Here is a 24757-nt window from a genome sequence, read left to right on the forward strand (position 1 = left end):
AGTTGTAGTAAAAGAAAAAGAAATCATTGGTTAAATTTTCGCGCAGTTTGAGTTGGAAGAGTGCCAGGGTGGCGGAAATGATAAGTTTGCACTAAGGGAGACTAGAGCGAGCTCGAGAATAGCCTAAAGGGAGAGAAACGGCAAATACATTCCTTATCAAAGCTCCAAACGACCGTACCTTTGAAAAAGGGCTATTAGATTACAATAAACTACCACAAAATTAACATTCAGTTAGCTAATTTCCAAAGTTCAACCTTTGGCCATTTAACAACTTTTTATTAACGTGTTATACGTATGTACTAAAATCATACATTTGGTTATAATTTGATAAAATGTTTACCTTAGGGCATTCTGTTCNTTCTCCTCTCTAGTCGGATACCTCCAGCCAGAAAATTTTCCCTTGGGTAAACCTTTGACGAAATCTTTGTTTTTTATTATATCATAATGCAATAAAAACCTACACAAACATAAACGTATCCCTGAATAACTTATCACTAATGTACCAAACAAAAACAAGAACGACTACGTCCAGTAAATTCATAAAATAGTAAAGATAAATATCCTTTTTGCATTATCCTGCCAATAATAATAAAATCGTTTTTGTAAGTCAATTAATGAGGCAAATACGACTTGACTTTTATTTAAGAAAACTGCTGGGAAAATAAATGTATTGTAGTAAATAATGAGACTAAAACTTCTACTGGACTACTTCGAACTCCATTAACAGCAAATGTGGCCTAAGTCTAATGCTTATTTACGTTAATTTTGTCAGAAATTTACGACAAAACTTTCAGAACATCAAACAACGATTCATTAAATGGCAGCGTATGCGACTTTTTCGACGTTTTTCTAATTTCTATTGTCTGCTATTGATATACATATACATATAATAAGAAAAGCCAATTTTCTGTCTAGAGAAAACTATTCCTAAAAGCCTTTTTAGCTTGTTTGGGCTTAAAAAATCGACAATTCATTGGAATATTATTTAGTCTTTTATAATAAATACCTAACAAGAGACTACTTTTGATGTATCGTTTTTATCAATTCATTCGTAACGTTTTCTTTGCAGAGCTAGTGAAAGAAGCGCTGAAGGAAGATCTATCATTACGTCTAGTTATTTTTCAGGTAATCGCCACCCTTTAATTATTCCTGACAGATCATTTTCACTGAAAGACAGACGATTTTAATAAACATACCTTCACCTAAAGAATGAACCTTATTTTTAGACTATTATAAATTTCTTCTTGTTAATTACACTTTCAAAATTGTTTAAGGGAAATAAAGAAAATCGCTTGTATAATTTTAGTGAATAGGGTAATAGGGTTGACCCTGTGCATACATAAATCTTCATTATTTCATAAACAACTAAGGGTAAAGCAAAATCCGTGTACTATTTAAGTATTTATCGACATGGTTCAGACTATTTTTTGTTGTGCATGGCAGCGTAAAGTGAATAAGTTTTGAATTATTCAAAACGTCAATTAATAAGACAAATGTGTTTTGGAATTTGAGAGAAGAATCGCGTTCTTTCGCGTTTAGTTCAGAAAACAATTTTGAAACTATTTTCCAACTTTTGCTGGATTCTACGTATAAGAACAGGCACATTAAGGTTTTTTTTAAGTTATCTTTAAATAATGAATGTAAATTTTATTATCGTCTTCTTATGAAATGGGTCGTTATTATTTCTTTTCTCGCTTGTAATTATTATTTTCATTCATTTTCAACATCTTTATCTTTCCAATTTGCAGCACTTACTTCACAAAATTGAAAATCCGTTTTAATTCTTCAATTATTTACACATAACTAGCAAAAAAGGAAAATGTTCTTAGGTACTTAACTATTGTTAAATACTCTAAATTTTTATTAAATCAGCATATGATTCAAAATGTTTAAAATAATATATCCATTGAGTTCTGCATCAGCAATTAATCTAAACTATCAGATGCTAATCGCGATTTTAGTTCTCATTAGCACGCCAAACGTATTTTCGTGAAATCACCCAACAAATTGAAGTTAATATCAAGTAGTACCTACCTATATCGTCATCTACTATGCTAGTATCTATTGAGCAACTCGACCGAAACTACTTACACCTGTATATACCTACAGTACCAATGTACTGATGAGAACTAATCTGTTCGAAATTGCGATCTATCAGTTAACCAATATTGATTCTTTTTTATATCACACTTTCGCTTCTTTTGAACAATTGTTTATTGTTTCGCTTATTATTTATTACTGGATTATTCAAAAATGCTGTTAACACCAAACTGACTTTTGAATTAATGTCTTCGCAACTTCGTAAAGCTTTAGTCTTTCGATGAACCAATAAAGATCTAGTTTTTGTCGGCACACAATGCCAGTGTCGTCTTTTATTCAAAAGAAATTGAAAAAGTTTCCTGACAATTATGACTTCTACTTCGTGACGTTATTCATTCTTCTTTAAGAACTTTACAAAACCGAACGACGAAAAGTATGAGCTGAAAATTGAACAGAAAGGATCCCTTCAAGCTCGACAAAATACAAAAGGAATGACACCTTGAAACAGTTAATTATTTATTAAGGATTCCGTTAGTGAAATAACTTAAGAGTTATGAGCATACTTCCAACGAGATTAAAAAGGAATTTGACAACACAAAACAAAAGAAAATCCCTTAGTCAAATACAATTTTAACACTTCATCTTGAACTTGAGATTCTTTTATTAATTTGTGCTATGTTTGGATTTTGTAATTCATCAAACTATTTTCAGATTATCAGAGTAGAAGGGGCTGTACTAGCGTGGTTTTTTCTTTGGCTAGTTTTGGCGTTTAGTTTTCCCTGTGCAATCATAACGAAAGTTTGTTGTGAGAATACGAATATGAAACGATTGGAAGACGGATCATCGATTTTTTCAACCGACAGTAAGGACGATTGTGGACGTTATATCGTTACGATATTTTACCACATTTTACTGGCACTATTTTTGTAAGTTTAGCTACTGCTAAAAAAATTCTCAAATCCGTTTAATAAAGGCAAATGGAAATGCAATTTTTCATACATATTTCTCGTTCTCTTCCAGCTTATTTGTATCGCTTGTGTTGGCTAGTAACGAGAAAATATCAAGAACTGTCATGAGAGCGCCTCAAGAAACAGTTCACTTACTCGATGATGTTGAAAATTTCATTAAAGACACCGAGATGCAATATTCCTTTGTAATATCCTCGTCCTGGGAAGTAACAACTACATCCATATTTGAACATCTTTCAGGTATTATGCACTGAATTTTTAAATCAAATGGAAGACCACAGCAGACTCAAAGAACATATAGTTGGGACATTCAAAATTGGCCTAGACCGCAATAAAACTTTCTTCTTTCAAATTAGTAACTAGACTAAAGCGGTTACTGACAGAACCTCTACTTTTACTTACTACAAACGTTGTAGGGAATATAGTAAACATAGAAAAGAGATGTCAAAAGTTACCGTGCGGTATGGCCTAGAGGTTTAGACCATTGCTTAGCATTCGGGAGGACGCCGGTTCGATTCCGGGTCCGTCTGCCTTGGTCCAAGTTTTTCTGTGGTTTCCTTGGATCACCTAGGCAAATGCTAAGGCAGTAATATTTCACAGATAATCTTTCATTCTCTTCTGTCTTCATTTCGACCGTCTCATCTTTCTCACCCGAACCACCACCCACCCATTCCCACGATTCCTGAAAACAGGCTGAAGAGGGCCTTCCGCCCTATCTTCCGGCGTAGTCCGGAGGGACTGCCCGCCCACCAGCATTACTGGCTGGTGGGAATGAAACACCCAAAAGTTTTTTTTTTATGTCAAAAGTTCAACATCTTCAGGAATTTCGGAAAGCAAAAACATTTGGTTAAAAATATAATTCCAACCAGGCAGTTATAAAGTCAACCCTGATCTTTTGGGTACCTGGCAACCTCTAACCGCTGCACCGCTTACTATTATTCGGTTATCTCTTTTCATTTTGTCTGTACTACCCAAGAAGCATTTCCTTACTTAACAAGGCTGTGTTCAAACAAACAGTTCCAAGTGGAAACAAGAAAGAAGATACATCCTTTCTCACATATAATTTACTGTGGACTTTGCCAATTTTGATTGTTCCAACTATACTAAATTTGTTTTGATAACTGCCTACCCAAACAATAATAATAATTCAAAAGCAACTGCAATTTTATGTCTTTTATTCACATAATTCTTTTCAGATGTAGACTACTACTTAGGGAAACCCCTCCAGGATAAATTGGACGAAGAAACACATCTAAGAAGATCCATCGGGAATCTTACCACCCTGCTTTCAGGTAAAAATAATTGCTCAAAAATCGCCTCAAAATCGCTTTATAACGGCATTATAATGCGATTTAATATTAGTACAGAAATTTAATAAAAGAATAATTTAATAATAAACTATTTTAATTGAAACTGCGTTTAAGGCAATTAAAAATTAGTTATGTATATAATGATAGATACTAAATTTATGTGATTTAACAGCGTAGTCCTTTCTAAAAAAGGATAAATACATTTGAGTTCTTATACTATATGATAACAGGAGTGTGGTGTCTTCGCATTTTTTAAACAACGTTACGAATAAATTGACCCTCCGATATTTAACGAAGTAGCTGATTGCTTCTCTTTTACAATTGCTGCAAATGTTGTTATTTACGTGTAAATTGACCTGAATCGTCCTTAGGATCAGTGGAAGTTACTAACCGAGTTAAGGAGCTTGTAATGGACTGTAACACAGCAAAAACGATCAGAGTCGAACTACAAAGCGAACTTACTAACTTTCTCAAGGAACTCAATAGTATTATCCGCAAATGTACCAGGGAAGATCAGAGTTTGTGTGACACACTTGCCCTGAACAAACTCGAAGTCGTTTTTAACACTGACGAGGTAAGACTTTTTTGTTTGTTTGAAATATTCTACTTAATCCAATTGTTAACACAGGTCTGCGAATTTTTTTTTTGAAAAGTTTTTTAAAAATTTAAATTGTTAATGTTTGTCGTAATTGTCTTAAAAGTAATAGAAAACGATATTAATATGGTATATACCACGTCACATTAACCCATAAATACTCAGAGAACACATTTCCATTTGAACCCTTCCCACGTAATGAGTACGACGAAAAAATATTCGATAACCAGTGTTTTTATGTTTTTAACGATGCTCTTTTCGATGGTGTTAATTAAAGTTACCTCCGACAATATAAAAGCATTGAAAAATTGAAAATAAACAAAAAAACGTGATTTTTGAATTAACCTTTTTAAAAAAGTAATTTTTTGTGTCCTTACGATTTTTTTATATGCTTAAAACCTATGTAGATCATGACCTCCATATTTAAACATGAAATAATCACCATTGGTCAAGTCGAAATGTCTTTACAAACTGTTTGATCAAACCAAGTTTAAAGTAAAGTGGTGGAAGCAATACTTTTTCGGGATCATTCAAACTCGTATTAATTGACATTTTTCACTCCGACATCCAATTGCATTCTAATTTGGACATAAAAATACCGAATAACAATGATTTTGATTTACCATAAGTCCACTGTCTTAACATTTAATACATAACCGGCATATTTTATCCTTACCCAGTGTTTACCTTGGTGTCACAACTTCGTTTTGAAGTAAGCTTAATAAGCATTTTTTACAAAGTTTGTTATATTCAATCTTTGCTTAACCATTGTATATTGCCTGCAAATGTAAAAAAAATACATTTGAATTCTTTTAACAACAATTTACATGCTTAAGATAAATTTATACAAAAAACTTTTTTATCGCAGACCTGTGTAATTTTCAACAAACTAATGATTCCTTAATTAAGCTTACTTTTGATGTCCAGAACGTTATCGTTTAGGTCGAGTTTAAAGATGTCGCTTGGAGTATGCATCCATCAAAATGTGAACGAATTTAACAAGTAATAATTCGTTTCGTTCTAATTAGATAAATGTTTCTATCTTCCAGTGAATTTGTTGGCCGAGTTTCTGAATTCAATGAACTCAGGTCAATTGAATAAAATAGACTTAGGGACTAATAGCAATAAATCTAGCAAAAAAACAGAAAATTCCCAGAACAATCCCCTTCATTAAAGCTAGCCATCAGAAAATAAACTTTGCGTCCACAAGAAAAAATTAAGTCAATATTTTTACAAAACGATTTTGTTTTTATTCTTACGGCAACTCTTATACACACGCACCAAAGGGAGATAAATCAATAAAAATCCTCATGGTTTTCAAGCACATATTTAATCCAACGATTTCTTCAGTTTTGTTAAGACCAATGCAGACATTATTATTCACTTTTCTATTCGATTAACTTTTGAAAATAAATATTTAATATCAAACCTTCAATCACTTCATTATCTGTAAGGTTTTTTATCTTATTTAAGATAAGTAATTAAGCTCGGTCTTGTCCATTTACTTTTACTCTATCGATTTCTAAATCTAAACACTTTCAGCGGCACTGTCATCATTAATCATAGCTCTTCGTCATCTGCCGATTAAACTGTTGGTTTTACTCCTATATAATGTAGTTATAATACATCAATATCAATTAGAACTCGTCCTACACAAACGAAAGGTATTTGTGGGTCTACGAATCTTACGTGCAGTTGCCAGTAAATAATTGTAGATGGCGGTATACTTTCAATTATTTTCATTAATTGAAACTGTTTATGAATAAGTACTGTTTACGTAATACAATTTTGGAAAGGGAGATTTTTGTGGAAACGAACCACGTTGTCTTTGATTAATAAAATAACATAAATCTTCGGGAATTATTATAGCCAACAAATCACGATGTGGTTTTGTTGTGAACAGAGAACAAAACAGAAAATTTAATCGAGAAGATTGATGACAAGGAAGAAGAAATGGACGGCCATTTAATGATAAAAGAAATAGAATCGTACAGGATCGCTCGCATTGTATATCCTTCTTCAGTCGCACACAAATAAATGATTTAAATTTTTTTTCCTTCTCCATTCGACTGTCATTTGAAAAATTGTTTCGTTTTATTTAAACGTCGCTTTCTTGATCTCCGCTATACGGACTCGTCGGAAAAGCATGGCTGACGTGATGGACAGACGGCACAAAAACGATACACAACTCATGTCGGAAAAACAAGAGAAAGATGTTAAAAAAAAGACAGAAATTCAACAGCACACTACGACCCCAAGAAATTATTAGCGCTTGGAACTGAAAATGAAACAAAATTTCGTATTTGTTAATTTTCTTTTTAGTGTTGTTATTACTTCAAATCGATTTTCACAGGATATTTTAAAATAATCGAAAGGTTGCACTGCTTTTTACAAACCTTCCTTTTGAAGCATTAGGTACATCAGCATTTGCGGCTTCCTTTTGATCTTGTTCAAAATTGTTTATATATATATGATAATACACAAATTTAAACTTGTTAACTTTTTCCTTTTAGAAGTGCCTTTCTTAATAATCATTCTGTCGTAATATTTGAAAATTCTATTACCATCAGCTGACGTAAGTAAATGAACTACGACTTAAAGAGAAAGAGGGCCTTTTTAAACTTCTCCGTTTTTTTTTTATTAACAGTGAATAAAAAAAAATTCGATAAATTGCTTCCTAGATAGTGCGTTTGCTTGAGGCAAATGGCAATTGTGTTTGCAACTTACTATTCGTAACGCTTAAACTTTCAGGAATTATATTAATATTATTACCTAAAATGCAATTACAAAGGTAACATTTGCGACCCAGAAAGTGCAGTTAAATCTCTTCAATTATATTACTTACGTGCAGATATTCGCGTTTCATTTCAATTGTTATTAAGTCGCAAAGGATTTCGTTAAAATAATTCCTATACTAAAGAGAAATATGTAATTACTTATTGCGATTAGGTGGCTACGATCGGGCACTTAAATTGTATCCAAAGATTGACCGATTAGGCACCTCACAAGCATCCAAAAATTGGCCGTTTCAGCATCTAAATGCCATCCAAAAACTGACCAATTATGCATTCAATTGACAACCAAAAGCTAGCCGATTGGGCACTTAAATGGCACTCAAAAACTCGCCCATTAGGCACTTAACTGACATCCAAAGTCTAGCCGATTAGGCACCCACATGACATCCAAGCACTGACTAATTGGTCACTTAACTAACTTCTAAAGTAAGCCGATTAGACTGACCGTTTTGACACTTAAATAACATCCAAAAATTAACCAATTAAGCACCTAAATAACATCATTTGCACTGACCGGTTAGGCACTTAACTGGGTTTTACAAACTGAACTATTAGGCATTTAACTAGCATCCAAATGCGTTCCGATTAAGCACCAAACGCTGACTTCTCAGGTACCTGAATGACAGCCAAACACTGACCGATTAGGCACTTAACTAGATTTCACAAACTGAACTATTAGGCACTTAACTAGCATCCAAATGAGTACCGATTAAGCACCAAACGCTGACCTATTAGGTACCTGAATGACAGCCAAACACTGACCGATTAGGCACTTAACTAGATTTCACAAACTCAACTATTGGGCACTTAACTAGCATTCAAATGAGTGCCGATTAAGCACCAAACGCTGACCTATTAGGTACCTGAATGACAGCCAAACACTGACCAATAAGGCACTTAACTAGATTTCATAAACTGAACTATTAGGCACTTAATTAGCATCCAAATGCGTGCCGATTAAGCACCAAACGCTGACTTCTTAGGTACCCTAATGACAGCCAAACACTGACCGATTAGGCACTTAACTAGATTTCATAAACTGAACTATTAGGCACTTAACTAGTATCCAAATGCGTGCCGATTAAGCACCAAACGCTGGCCTATTAGGTATCTAAAAACTGACCGATTAGGTACCTGAATGACAGCCAAACACTAACCGATTAGGCACTTAATTGGGTTACAAAAACTGAACTATTGGGCACTTAACTAGCATCCAAATGCAAACCGATTAAACACCCAAGGTTGACCTATTAGTCACCTAAAATATAGCCGATGAAACACTCTAATTGTACCGAAAACCAGACATAGAGATATCGTGGTATCACGGAAAATGGCCCAAAAGGCGGGCAATCCAACATTCTCGACTTAACTCGAAAAATAGTTAAAAAATGGTTCAATTAAACGTTGTAATTGAAAAAACGTTCTCTTTTTTTGTACTTTACATGTTGATACATTTATTGATCGTTATATTACACGAGAAGATGTAGGAACGTTTCCCTGACATTCATCTGAATTTCTTTCAGATTCTGTCAGACGCTCGTCTGAAGCACTTGCAAGCTCTAGGCGAGGAAAGTAACTTCAAAAGGAAAGTCGAGGGTCTTCGACAGTCATTCGAAAGCATCCCCAAGCGAGTACGCTTAGACACGACAGCATACAGATCAGGTTATTTACCGTGACCCGTTACTCTCATTCTCGCACCTTAGTTTCAATCCCATTTTCCGTAACAACTTATTCCATAATAATAAACCCGTAGAAGGATTATTCTCTTCCTTACAATATACTATTGTTATATATTACTCCTTTTTAACAATGTAGTTGCTTATTATTTGGGACACTAGCTTTTAAAAAAAAATTAAAAGGTGCGACAAGGCTTCACCTTATTCTCTTCGGTGTCTCGCACTACTACGTCGATACTATTCATCAGCAAAAATAGCTACTCAAGCAACAATATCGCCCCATTTATGAAACCACATGCGTCTCTATTCTATTCGTTTCATATAAATAGAATTTTTCGCTGACTTTTCCCCTGAAACATCCTACGTAGTGCAATCCTTTTCAGCGGCTGGCGGCAAAAGATTTCTTTCGTATTTGCAGAAATTGCAAATGTTCTGCGTAGAAGGAAAAGTATGGCGTACAAATCGACCCAAGATCTGGAAGACTTATCGAAGAGTCTTCAAAAGAAAATCAGCACGGCGGCCACGTACGCTACTGAAATAGCGGAAACAGTGGCGGGGAAGGATGTCTGGAGATGGCTGACTATTATTGGTAAGCGAATCAAGCATATTGTAATAACAATTTTCTAGTAGTTATAACTTTTTATTTAAACAAATCTCATATGTGACTCTAAGTACTTATAAATACGAACTTATGTCACTTTTAACTTCACTTGACCGTGTTACCTTGCAACGGTATGACTCACGACAGCGGTTTTCGTCAGCATTTTCACAAGGTATCGATCGTCGCTTGCGGCATTCAATAATAAATTAAAGAAATCTCATAGATTTAACCTTGAAGAGACTCTAAACGCCTATAAAAAGGAGTTTATGTCACTTTTAACTTCTCTTGACCGTGTTACCTTGCTGCGGCATGACTCACGACAGCGGTTTTCGCCAGCGCTTTCACAAGGTATCGATCGTCGCTTGCGGCATTCAATAATAAATTAAAGAAATCTCATATATTTAACCTTGAACCGACTCTAAGTGCTTATAAATACGCATTTATGTCACTTTTAACTTCTCTTGACCGTATTTCCTTGCAGCGGTATGACTCACGACAGCGGTTTTCGTCAGCACTTTCACAAGGTATCGATCGTCGCTTGCGGCATTCAATAATAAATTAAAGAAATCTCATAGATTTAACCTTGAAGAGACTGTAAACGCCTATAAAAACGAGTTTATGTCACTTTTAACTTCTCTTGACCGTGTTACCTTGCTGAGGCATGACTCACGACAGCGGTTTTCGCCAGCGCTTTCACAAGGTATCGATCGTCGCTTGCGGCATTCAATAATAAATTAAAGAAATCTCATATATTTAACCTTGAACCGACTCTAAGTGCTTATAAATACGCATTTATGTCACTTTTAACTTCTCTTGACCGTATTTCCTTGCAGCGGTATGACTCACGACAGCGGTTTTCGTCAGCACTTTCACAAGGTATCGATCGTCGCTTGCGGCATTCAATAATAAATTAAAGAAATCTCATAGATTTAACCTTGAAGAGACTGTAAACGCCTATAAAAACGAGTTTATGTCACTTTTAACTTCTCTTGACCGTGTTACCTTGCTGAGGCATGACTCACGACAGCGGTTTTCGCCAGCGCTTTCACAAGGTATCGATCGTCGCTTGCGGCATTCAATAATAAATTAAAGAAATCTCATATATTTAACCTTGAACCGACTCTAAGTGCTTATAAATACGCATTTATGTCACTTTTAACTTCTCTTGACCGTATTTCCTTGCAGCGGTATGACTCACGACAGCGGTTTTCGTCAGCACTTTCACAAGGTATCGATCGTCGCTTGCGGCATTCAATAATAAATTAAAGAAATCTCATAGATTTAACCTTGAAGAGACTGTAAACGCCTATAAAAACGAGTTTATGTCACTTTTAACTTCTCTTGACCGTGTTACCTTGCTGAGGCATGACTCACGACAGCGGTTTTCGCCAGCGCTTTCACAAGGTATCGATCGTCGCTTGCGGCATTCAATAATAAATTAAAGAAATCTCATATATTTAACCTTGAACCGACTCTAAGTGCTTATAAATACGCATTTGTGTCACTTTTAACTTCTCTTGACCGTATTTCTTTGCAGCGGCACGACTCACGACAGCGGTTTTCGTCAGCACTTTCAAAAGGTATAGATGGGCGCTTGCGGCATTCGATAATAAATTAAAGAAATCTCATAGATTTAACTTTGAAGAGACTCTAAATGCTTATAAATAGGAGTTTATGTCACTTTTAACTTCTTTTGGCCGTGTCACTTTGACAGCGGTATGACTTGCGACAGCGGTTTTCGTCAGCGCTTTGATAAGGTATTGATCGTCGCTTGCGGTATTTGATAATAAATTATGCATTATAAATAAAAGAAAAGCAAACAACCCTAAAAATGATTTATTAAAAATAACACGAAACAAAAAGAGATTACTGAATGTGAAATAGTCATAATTATTTATCAGTTTTGGCTTTTTCAATAATTGTGATAACTAAGTTGTTATGTTTTCATGGCATAATTTCGATAGAAAAAGTGAATCCATCTAGAAATCCTGGCGCATGCATATAGGACTTACATTTTTAATTTCCTGCTGACTGACTCAGTGACAGATATAATCTATTCAAAGCGATCGTAAATTCTGAAGAATGAAGGTATCAGTTAAGATGCCCCAATTCCATGCCAGAAAATCGGTTTCGCGGTGGATAGGAATACTTCTCCTCTATTAGACGCATCCAGGAAACAGATTTTAGACATTATTGTAATTTGTTTCAATCGAAATCTTCCTGAACTATTACAATTTCAATCAAACTATCAAATGCCAAATGTTTCATATTCTTACCACATAAAATGTGCTGTACATTTATATTAAGTAACGATAGAGCTAAATCAATTGAATATAGTGTTTTAGTAGTTAATTATAAAATAGATTTTAAATATGCATTACGATAAATAAAAATTCTGTATCTATTACGTAATTTTACAGTAGGTAACTTCATCATTAATTTCATTAGAAATTCAATTTGTTTTTGCAAGTGTTTACCACCAAAATTTTTTTCTTTTTTCATTCTCAACGGAATAAATTGAATCCATTTGTTCTCCTTATAGTCCTCTCAATAGTCCTTTGTCTGATATGGTGCCTTTACGTGTGTGGAGCACCTTGCGGTTGTGGCCCAAGCAGACGAACCGTTATCCTTTTAACTTGCGGTTTAACGTTGTCCTGTCTCTTGTCCTTATTCCTTTGGGTGGCCGGCAGCCTCCTTTTCCTTTTAGGAGGACACGGCAGGACGATGATATGTCACACGCTGTACGACGAGCAACAATATGAAGCCCTGGGGGACATCCTGGACGCTGGCGGATTGTTTTACAAAAGAAAAGGATTTTTCAACAGTTTCCTTGAAAACGACAAGGACGAAATTCACGCAGGGGATGTCTTAAGGTAAACACAAGAAATTGAATTTAATGATGTATGCAAAGGAATGATTTATTCCGTCCTTATTTAACCCTGCAAACAAGAAATATATTTTAAATAGTCTGCTTTTATATTTCGTATGAAATTCGTGAAGGTTTCCGTGATATTGGATAGGATTTTAACCTAATGGCTCTTGAAAAACCCTCATTCCAGCAATTTCTCAACGTAGGAAGGAAGCAAAAGGAAAATGACTAAAAAAAAAATGAATAGACGTTTTTACAAAAATCAAATTACGAGCCTTTTAAAAGAAATAACGGTTTAAAACTCTCAGGAGATAACGAGGCATCACTTAGGTGTACCTAATACAAATCTTTATTCTTATCTACTACCGTCAACAAACCAACACAAATAATTTTCAGGAGCATTACCGAGATGCTGGATACATTTATTTATATAAATATTTCCGCAAGAGTATTTCGCAGTTTTTTATTGTAATGTAGTGATTAACTGTTTATTTGTCTATGTTTAGAGGTTGCCAGAAAAACGATACAGCGTACAGTACATTTTCGTTAAAGGATATGCTTAACATTGACAAATTGGCAAACTACAATCGTTGGCCTGATTTAACACAGTACCTCAGAAATATTTCTGTGGATTTGTCACGAATGGATTTTTTCCCTTCGTCTCTAGAAGAACATTTGCAGGAACTACAAATGGCATCGACTGCTAATTTAACTAGATACAGGTCGAAAATTTTTGAACCTATTACAAACAAAGTAATTAACTTTCGTCTATCTTGTATGCTATTTATTTTGCAATCGTACATAGTTTTAGTATAAATGCTTAAAAAGCAATACGTTGTAATAGTAATATGTTCTTAAGAAACCGATTTAAGACCGATAACATACTTGCGACTATGCGCGCGGTTCGTCGCCGAGTGACAAAATAAAATTTCGGCTGCAATTTTCATTTCGCATTTTATTATTCAAAAATACCATAGATCGGATGAAAGTGGTGCTAGCCGATCAGAAATTATATCCCCCTGTGCAAGGGGCCTTACGGCAAAGCGTATTACGAACTAGCCCCAAAATTTTGCTCGATTGAGAATGTCTGCAGTTTAGAAGGCGACGCCGTGCGGCGAACGCGCAAGTATGACACCGGCCTAATAAGTTTCATCCAGTTGCAACAACCTTATTCTTTCCAATCTCGTTCAAAATAATAAAACTTGACTATTTGGTGAATTTGCATTCCTAGCAATAAAAGTCTAGTGTCTCATTTCAACTCCTTTTTCGTGTTCGGTAACGTAGCACTTTTTATTTTGACATTAAAGGTTCGTAGAAGATCGAATTCCGAAAAAAAAATAGACACGAAAAAAGATTAGCTATTTTTAATCATCTCCTTAGACTTCTCCATCTTCCAAGGAAAATGGAACATTTAAAAGATCACAGGAAAAAAAATCATTGAAAAAGAATTGTCCTCCTTCGTCCTCCGAAACAACTGAAACTAAAATTTTAAAAAGAAAACAGGGTTATCATAACTCAAAAATCGAATTTCAATCTTCAGTAACTAAATTGCTAAGTGTAAAACGGTGTCTACAAGAAATAGAAACGCGTTTCAATATACAAATGCTCCATTTTACAAAAGATCCCTTTACGCGAAACAATTTCCCTTCGTGAAACTTACAAATTACCGGAAATCTCACAATCATTTTCCATCACTGGCATCGTAGCTTGCAGAATTGAAATCATTATTCAAGCGATTATTTCTAAAGTCCCGTCGTCTTTTTTTTTCGCAGGACTTGAACTCCTTCGTTGACCAACTTGTCAGCGTAAGTCGACAAATTAGCGACGCCGCCACCATCGAAAGCCTCCAAACTCTAACGTTCTCACTTAAACGAATAATTAGCGTCGATTTGGAACCATTACGGAAAATGCAAGATGGAATTGTGTTCAAACTAACTGAACTGGAAGTGTTACTAGCACCGCTCAAAATAAGCGTCAATAAATCTTTGTCCGACTTGAGAAATGTTGAGGTTTTTGTAAAGGCTCAAGGTTCAATAATTTCCCAACAAGTAAGTGACTGACTATTATATGGTTATTCGGAAAGTCATTTCGTTTTTTTTTTGTGGAAATGAAAGACAGTTTTCGTATAATAAACAAATACTTTATTAAATTATATATTGATCGTTCTGGTCCAACACCTTTTGCCATCTTTCTGGTAGTAGCATAATTCCACGCTCATAAAATTTTTGGTCTTTGCTGGCAAAAAACTGATCGAGGAGGTTTTTGACCTCCTCATTTGAGGTGAAGGTTTTACCGTCTAAAAAATTTTGAAGTAACCGGAACAAATAATAATCCGATGGTGCCAGGCCTGGAGAATATGGTGGGTGTAGCATTGTATCCCATTCAAGCTGTAAAAGCTTTTGGCGAGTGACCAAACTTGTGTGAGGTCTCGCGTTGTCTTGGTGAAACACTACACCTTTCCTGTTGATTAGTTCTGACCTTTTCTGTTGAAGTGCATCATTGGGTTTGTCCAGCTGATGACAGTAGACTTCCGAATTAATCGTTGTGTTATCCGGTAAAAGCTCAAAACAAACGATTCCTTTAAAATCCCACCAAACAGACAGCATCACCTTTTTTTGGTGAATATCGGCTTTCGAAATGGTTTGAGCCGGTTCATCTTTTTTGCTTCATGACCTCTTGCGTTTGACGTTGTTGTATACAACCCATTTTTCGTCCCCAGTGATGATGCGCTTCAAAAACGGATCATTTTCGTGACGTTTGAGAAGCGAATCGCAGACGTCCATGCGGCGACACAGATTTCTCTCTGTGAGAACATGGGGAACCCATACATCGAGCTTCGAGGATAATCCCAGGCCTTTCAAGTGGTCATAAACTGTTGAATTTGATAAATTTAACCTCAATCCGATCTCACGTGTTGTTATTCGCCGGTTCACATCAACTAATGGCTTTATCGCGTCTTTATCAGCTTCAACCGGCCTTCCCGAACGTGGTGCATCTTCAACATCAAAATTGCCGGATCGAAATTTAGCGAACCAGTTCTGGCACTGGCGTACTGTCAACACACCTTCTCCATACACATCAGTCAATTTCTTTCTGGCTTGAACAGCATTTTTACCCTTTCTGTAGTAAAACAGTAAGATATGTCGAAAATGCTGCTTATCGCTCTCCATATTTAAAGGGGCACCAACCAAAAACTACTGCGTAGAATTAATTGGAAGTTTTCACACACAAGCCTTGCTATATGAGCTCTCAAAGCATATAAAAATTATACGGCTTAAATGTGAAGTTGGGTGCAAAAAAATACAATTAAATCCTCTGTCGGGAAAAAACGAAATGACTTTCCGAACAACCCGATAGAATGATCGAAAGGTTGTTGAAATACTTTTTTTATAGCAGTAGAAAGTTGATAAAAAAATTGTATCAACTGCTGAGGTGAAATAACACATTATACTCTACACATTTCTTTTTTTTTTAATATCTTCATTGAATACGCATTCCCGATTAGTTGGAAATATGTTTTTCACTCAATTTCTATTTTTCTATTTATAACTTCATCTTTTAGCGCTGGGATATATCGAAACAATTCCCCCTGTATTTTTTTTTGTTGTCTTTCCTTTGCCTTTTCATCCATTTTATTTTTATTTTTTACTAGCGCAGCTTAAAACAATTAGAGGCAAACGTAATATTCGGTCCGCTGGTTCGTCTATTTACCTCTCTGGTAATGCGATTTTCCCTTCCAGTTCGCAACCTAAATAGATCTTATGGGACTTCGTCACTAATCAATTTAGAACGTTCCTCTAAACGTCGATATGCAACGTAGTAGCTTTACTACTGAAAAACTCGATCAAAAGAAACAAAAACTAAAAAAAAACAAAATTGGACAGATGTAGTTTCTTTATTACATCATTTCTGCGTAATGAAGCAGGCGAGAACTAGTTTTCTTATTTCCTCAGTACCTACTTCTATTACCGCCTTTATAGAACGTTTCTATACCTTATTTCATACCTCCTTATTTAAGCAGCATCGTACGAAGGACGAAATTCTACTTCTACAAGGAATTGTATCAGTAAGACGCTGTTAGCAATTCGAAATCTTTATTTTTTTAGATCAACTTTTTAAGTAAGTTGCAAGAAGCTCTTCTAATAATGCCATTTAAATTTGTGCTAGTTTTTCTTCATTGTAAAAACATGATTAACCTTTGATTATAAAGGCTGCCCTTTTGGCTTTAACATGATTAATTCTTCCTTTTTCTTCCTTTCTACAGACTTCAAAAAGTTATACTGATTCTTTGGAGAATTTTCTCCAACAGATGCACAACAACATAAGAATAAACATAATGGAAAAGTATGGTAAATGTGGACCTTTGTGGGATAGATACGATGCTGTTAGAATAACTTTGTGTCAAGCTATAATTGCTTCATTGGTGAGTCATTTAGAATAACAAAAAAAAATCGGTTGTCTGTAAAGTCGGTTTACTGACGATAGTTGAACGTGACAACGTCATAAGAAAATAATGATGGAATGATTTCATTATTTCAAAAGAAAATTTTAATTTTATTTGTTTGATAGATATTTTGTGTGGATATAGAGAAGGAGGTAAATGGAAATGTATTATTTTATAGCAGCTGTCCACGCGGACGCATCGCTCACTCAAGTGGGAGAGAGACAGATGTCGAACGCTGCCGAACGCGGAGGCCGATTGTGCCTCTTTGTCGCTCGTTCCGCGCTCTCGCTTGCACTTTAAGCCTTAAATGGAACGCCTCAGAGCGAGGTAACGCCGCATGAGTCATGTTTTTTCGTGCGTGCAGCCGGCTCCATCGAATTATAAGACGTTGTCACGTCAAAAAAACACGAAGAAGTGAAACTTCTTTGTCCAAATAAAGATAAAAATAAATAATATTAATATAATTTCGAACTATTTCAGGCTAGGTTAGTGAATTGTTAGTAAAATTGTTTTTGCACCTGAATTAGTACTCGAAAAGGTTATTGTGATGCTACCTTCTTATTTACAGAACACTCTTAGCATGTCCTGTTACTTCTTAATCCTGATTTTTATCCTTTTTTCGCCTGTTGTCCTGAAAGTAATCGCTTACTGCAAGATTGACCTCGATGAGATAAACGGGTCAGTTTCATACAGGTAAAAATGACACGAAAAATTAAAATAAAATTTATTTTATTTTGTTTTTGTAGACAAAGGGGTAGCAGCTATGCGATGAGTGAACATAGAACATGGGGCAGTCCTGCAAGGAGTCGAAGCAGAGGGTAATACATGACATTCAAATATTACTTACATAGTGCATATATTGATCTTTATTTTCGGGTCGCTCTGTAAAAATTAAATAATTCAACTCGTACATCGGAACACAACGCGAATGTTTTTACGAAGTCAATAGCAAATACGTCCAAGAAAATTGAAATTCATGTCTTCATTTATGTTTAATATTCCCATTGAAAAGCAGAAAGTTTGAGAAGATGCCAACGAAATTTGATGTTTCGTATCCATCTATAGCTACATTCTCATAACTTCCGGTCTTGATTCCGTCCCGATCCTTATAAAACAAAGTTGAAAAACCCAATCGCAATCTCTTTATATTTGTATTGTTTACAAAACTTTTCAAACTCAACATGTTTGTACAATGTTTTATTACATTGATCTGCATCATTTAAATGTGTGTAAGACATCGAAAATCTGGGAAGAAAAATAAGTAGCACACGCAATTCTTTGCTAAATTTCAAAAAAGATTTTCCTTTATACTTTTTTGGTACAATAATCAGTTGTTGAGTTATTGTCAGTTAAAGATTTAAATGATTAACCAATCAAATCTATTCGCTGCAAGCGACAATACAAACGATCGTCATTTGTCATAGTCTCACTTGCAGCAAATGATTAGCCCGCTGATTGGTTTATTATTTGTAACTTATGCATAGTTAGATGCTTAACCAATCAAAATGTATTCTATTCGCTGCAAGCAAAAGCACAGGCAAAACGTCATTCGTCATAGTCTCACTTGCAGCAAATGGATGGCCCTCTGATTGGTTTATTTATAACTCTTACATAGTTAAATGTTTCACCAATCAAAATGTATTCTATTCGCTGCAAGCAAAAGCACATGTGAAACGTCATTCGTCATAGTCTCGCTTGCAGCAAATAAGTGGCCCTCCCTTTACATAGGTAGATAATTACATAATCGAAATGTACTCTATTAGCTGCAAGCAAAATTACAAGCTAATTGATAGTCATCATAGTCTCGCTTTCAGTAAATTATTAGCTCTTTGATTGATTTGTTTGTAGCTTTTACAGACTTAAATGATTACTAATCCAAATGTACTCTATTTGCTGCAAGCAAAAGTGCAGTTGAATAATTTTCATTGATAATTTATAAAGGTTTTGTAAACATCAAGAAACTAACGTATAATAATGTCGAAGTCAAAATTTATTTCTGATTAGCAGTAACGAAAGGCGGGTAAATATTTATTTTTTCCATTTTAGTAATTAGGTACTTCTAATTTTCATTACTGCACTTTACATACTTACTGTCGCCTACGTTTAAATGAAACATTTTAATAATTCATAAGAAAAGATAGTGCTGTCTGCGTGACATAACACGTAACTTTTAGGTCACCTGAAGAAGTCACTTCTGTACCTGTCCAACAAACTTTGTGGGCGTCACCGAGGTAACCGAATTAATTAATTAAAGTTGTTTGCATCAATAAACCCATTTAATATGTACATACATTCTTACAGAGAGAGCGATACAGTGCCTCGCCCTCCCAGGTAATAATTAACATCAAAAGTTCTTACTTTAATACAATAAGATAAAATATTTAAAGATGTTGACTAAAATGTTCCAACTTTTTCTTTGTTTATTAATTAATTTTATTTATTTATTTATTTTATTCAAAGACCACCAACTGCTCCTAAGATGGACTCCCCTGAGTAAGTATTATTTTTAGAAGAAATAGTACATAGGACAACTTAGTTGTTGGATACTTTGCATGAAATAAACGGTTTAATTGTTACATTTATGAATAAAAGATTGAGTTAATTATTTTTTGCAAACTGCCCACCTAATTGGATTTAATTCAATTATAAAGCATGCCAAAAAGATATGTATCTTTAGAAAGCATGTTTGCAAATTGTAATTAATGTCATTACAAAAAAAGGAGAAACTTGTTGCCTATATTACTCCCTTGGGAAATCCCCAAATAATGTAATTTTAAGCAAAATTGTAAGGCCAGTTAAATAATTAGGTTACAATGCTTAGCCTATTCTTTACACTTAATAACACTTTTAATTAATCAAGATTTATGCACTTGATGATTTAAAGCAGTCTTGCTCCATTAATTGTAGAACGCCCTGTATGTTTAGACCTGTTTAGATAAATGAACACTCCTGTTATAAAATACTGGAGTAATGGGAACCAAAGTAAGTACAGTATTGGGGTAGTTTGACTTTCGACTTTCCGTTTTCCCATTTTACAACGTTCGAACCGTGTTAACTACCCTCAGGGGTGAATGGGGGTGATACAGGCTCCAATTTAAACTTACATGGAATCCGTTGGCTTTCGAATTTCGTTCGTACCAACACTATAAAAAGAATTAACGACTGGAATGTCTAATTCGCGGTTATTAAACCTGACGCTATGTTTTGTAAATTGCTGCACCAAAGCTACTGTAAAACACCCTAGAGAATCTTTTATTCAACTTTATTATAGTGCGCTTCATTAACAACACGTTGTAACTCCTATTACTCATTTCGCTCCTAAAAACACCCAACGATACAACAAAAACCCGGCGGCGTCAAAAGATATTTTAGTATATACCTAACTTTAATATCAGGAATGAAAAATAATGTTTTTTAGCAATTGTTTCTAACGATCTACCGCATTTAATTTTGGATATTTTTTTAATTTTATAACATTTTAAATTCAGACTGCAACTATTTTCCAAGCATTTAAAGCGCTCTTTTATTCTTGTATGAAAAGCTCTACCTGCCTGCCCGCTGTAACATTTATTAGTGTCCGCTGCAATTCCTACCTGACATCTCTTTTCTATGTTTACGATATTCCCTGTCGTGAGTAAAAGTAGGCGTTCTGTCAGCAACCGCCCTAGTCTAGTTAGTAAGTTGAATGAGTATGTCAATTTTAAATGTCCCAACTATAGACTGATGGCTTATATTGAATAAGTTGAAATGACTTGGTTTATGTTTCTTGAATTTAAATAAACTGATACAGGGTAGTTTGAACAAGGGTGCAAGTAATATTACGTCTATATTCTGGTACCAAATCTGGATATATTGTCATATGCTCGGTTTAAATGTGTATCATATATCTCAATCTATTTCAGATTACTTACAAACTAGAAATTATTGCGAATAAAGGTTACAAAATAGCCTTTGTTTCGCCAGAAAAACGAGGTGAAATATCTAACAACTTTGTAATTCTGCTCATCTCGCAAAACAAATTAAATAAAAATGTAATCGTAAATTATTTTCATACTCGGACATTATTTTATTTTCAATTTTACAGCACTATGCGATTGGAAATCCCCACATTACCAAGGTAAAATGCTTTTGAAACATTTAAAAAATTATGTTTCAAAAACGTTTTGTATTTTTTAGAGTTAAACGATCGCCTACAGGAAAATCGCCCAGGTAGGTATACACATTATTATGAAAAGTTCAATTTAAATAGAATATTATTATTTTAGGGCCAGATACGATTCCCTGCGTCAAGTTGAGCCCACTTCTAGCAGACTGTCGCAGTAAGGAATTTTTATTTCTACCACATTACGTTCAGAATTATCCATAAGAACACATTTTAGGCTTTCAGCATCTAAAAGAAGATGGCTCTAAAGACTTAACGGACACTGCATACACTAATTAGATCTGAACAGTTTTTATTTTTATTATAATAACTGCAATTCAGATGGTCACTTAATTGAATTCATATATAGGTAACTTTTGCCCTTTGTTCTACTAACATTAATTAAACAATTTATCGTTCCGAACTGTCTGTACACGTAGGCATCGAAAACGAGCTGCCGAAAAATTGTAGTTAGGCATCATGATGCAACTGGGTGACAATGCACATATCTAACAACTAATTATTTCACCATATTAACATTAGACTGTTTTAAAAGGATGCAAATTATTTAAATTTTGTCCTATTGTATACGTATAAAAGACAGAACTTGACACTTTGTTTCAGTTTAACATTTGAAGTCGTTCAATAATGGAAACTAAGGTAAGAAAGAAAAGAATGAAGTACAAGTAATTCATCCTTAGCGTTACGATTTTGTTTTTAAACAATGTCTTTTTTTGCAGATCGTTTTCTTCATATTTACTTATTTAGTATCTTTCGTTCGATCTAGTCAAAATGTAGAGAAACTTCCGAATACTTTTTCAACGAACTACCACTCTCCAGCCAACGAAGTTAGTTCTTCATTTTATTATACACAGAATCTTCAGTCTCATAATTCTCCACCAACAGAGAGCTACAGACGATTGCAGCAGACCCATAATCCCAACATTCTTGTCAATCACCCCCATGGAGCAGCTGAAAACGTTCCCTTTCTTCAAATCCATTATCCTCCATCTCCAGTGAAAGCACATCCTCCTCAATCTTCACTCAACTCCCTACCAGACCAATATTTACCACCTTTCAAATTTAATTCCCAACCCCTAACAGTCCAATACTCACCATCCTATTTTGAAACAACTACCACGTCACCGAAACCTTCAATCAACAGCTTCCTCTATAATCAATATTTACCATCTGCTACACCGCCCTCAAATCACTTCTTACCCTCGTCAATTACTTATCAACAACATATTACCCCTTCGAATCAAATCGGTACTGGAAAAATTCAAAACCCGTTTCTCATATCGACCCCATTCGGTCAACATAACACAAAAGAATACCGTGAAACTAACAGTAATAATTACTCAAAAAATCGTATCATATTGTTATCGTTATTAGAGAACCAAAAAAATGATCAACCATCTCCGAAATTTATCAGTTCTGCAAGATCGAAGTCAGAAGTTGCTTCAACCCCTACACCATTGCAATTCTCTCAAGCGGGAGGAGCTACGTCCCATGTTGAATTTAGTAGTGCAGATGTTAATTATAAATGGTAATTATTATTATTCTACTTTTGTAAAGATTACGTTGTTTTTGTTTATAACTAATGGTTAAGAAACTCTACGATTAATCCGAACCGATTGTTTTTAATTATGTAAATAATAAAAATGTTACCGAGCAATTATATTTTCTACCTTTCACAATAATAGGTAAATAGTTGTTATTTAGTTTATAAGATAAAGAGCTATGAAAAGTTTATAAAATCATAATTGACTTGTTGCTTAACTAGTTCAATTATATCTATTGTTGTTTTAGATATTAAAAAATTTATTTCGCGAGGGATAAATCGTCGTTTTAGTAGTTGAAAAATTACGAGCGCCATTTTAATACACGTACTTATATCTCTATTTTATTGATTTCGGCTCTGTAACGCCCTTAATCAAGGGGCGCTCGTAAAACTGATTACACCATTAAATTCTACACAATTTTTAGACTTATATCACCACTTCGCGAGGGATGAATCGTCGTTTAAATGGTTGAAAACTTACGAGCGCCATTATAATACACGCACTTATATCACTATTTTATTGATTTCGGCTCTATAACGCCCTTAATCAAGGGGCGCTCGTAAAACTGATTACACCATTAAATTCTACACAATTTTTAGACTTACGAGGGTGGATTGATAAGTTTCCGGCCTGACCAAGAAAAACAAGGTTTTTAAAAATTTTTTTTTTTTATTTCTCAACATAATCTCCTCCAAGGCTGATACATTTCTCATAGCGGTGTTCCAGTCTATTAATGCCATCTCTATAGACTGATTCGTCAAGCTCCTCAAAATAACCATTTACAGCTTCGATTACTTCTTCATTGTCCGCAAATCTCTTACCGCCAAGCCATTTTTTGAGATTAGGGAACAGAAAATAGTCACTCGGGGCTAGGTCTGGAGAGTAAGGAGGGTGCGGCATCAATTCAAACTTTAGATCGTTGATTTTAGCCGTCGCAACGATTGACGTGTGCGCTGGTGCGTTATCGTGATGAAACAAGATTTTTTTCTTCGCCAGATGAGGTCGTTTAATTTTCACCTCGTGGCTCAAACGTTGCAATAAGTCTGCGTAGTATTGACCAGTGATAGTATTACCCTTTGCAAGGTAATCAATGTATATAATACCTCTTGCATCCCAAAAAACAGTAGCCATAACCTTGTTCGCCGAAAAAATTGTTTTTGCCTTCTTTGGAGTTGGTTCCCCTGGTCCAATCCACTGTTTAGACTGTTCTTTGGTTTCAGGAGTGTAGTGGTGGACCCACGTTTCGTCAACGGTTACGAATCGACGCAAAAATTCGCTTGGATTACGCTTATACAATGACAAATTTGCGGTAGAAATGTTTTTTCGAATCAATTTTTGGTCGACTGTTAGCAAACGCGGCACCCATCTTGCACAGAGCTTTTCCATATGCAAATGTTGGTGCAAAATATGTTGCACACGTTCATATGACATCTTACAGGTCTCAGCTATCTCACGCACTTTCAATCTGCGGTCTCCCAGCACTATTTGATGAATTTTTTCGATCATATCTGGAGTTGTGACCTCAACGGGGCGTCCTGAGCGAGGCCCATCAGAGGTGCTCACACGACCCTTTTTAAACTCGGAAACCCACTGCTTAACGGTTGAATATGACGGGGAGGATGTCCCCAGTGTTGAGTCCATCTCTTTTTTAATTTCCTTCGGCGTTAACCCCTTCAAATAAAAGTATTTGATGACAGCACGATTTTCCTGCTTTTCCATTTTTACGAAAACCACAGAGGCGTCTTGTTCAGCG

The 24757-nt window shown here is 35.1% G+C and overlaps 1 protein-coding gene across 1 annotated transcript; it reads left to right on the forward strand.

The window, feature by feature from the left end:
* The first annotated feature begins 77 nt into the window (after positions 1-77).
* Positions 78-23108, forward strand: LOC108741013 (prominin-2). The gene is made up of 23 exons (XM_025979027.1): positions 78-88; positions 346-404; positions 1070-1125; positions 2752-2966; positions 3061-3248; positions 4205-4300; positions 4690-4892; positions 9232-9370; positions 9803-9973; positions 12528-12858; positions 13361-13607; positions 14627-14902; positions 17119-17277; positions 17867-17991; positions 18045-18116; positions 19473-19529; positions 19600-19629; positions 19759-19791; positions 21383-21415; positions 21475-21507; positions 21564-21617; positions 21678-22099; positions 22180-23108. The coding sequence occupies exons 1-22, from the start codon at positions 78-80 to the stop codon at positions 21706-21708; spliced, it is 2619 nt and encodes an 872-aa protein (XP_025834812.1). The 3' UTR covers positions 21709-22099; positions 22180-23108.
* Positions 23109-24757: the final 1649 nt, after the last annotated feature.

Source organism: Agrilus planipennis, unplaced genomic scaffold, assembly GCF_000699045.2.
Source record: "Agrilus planipennis isolate EAB-ADULT unplaced genomic scaffold, Apla_2.0 scaffold238, whole genome shotgun sequence".
Taxonomy (NCBI): Eukaryota; Metazoa; Arthropoda; class Insecta; order Coleoptera; family Buprestidae; genus Agrilus; species Agrilus planipennis.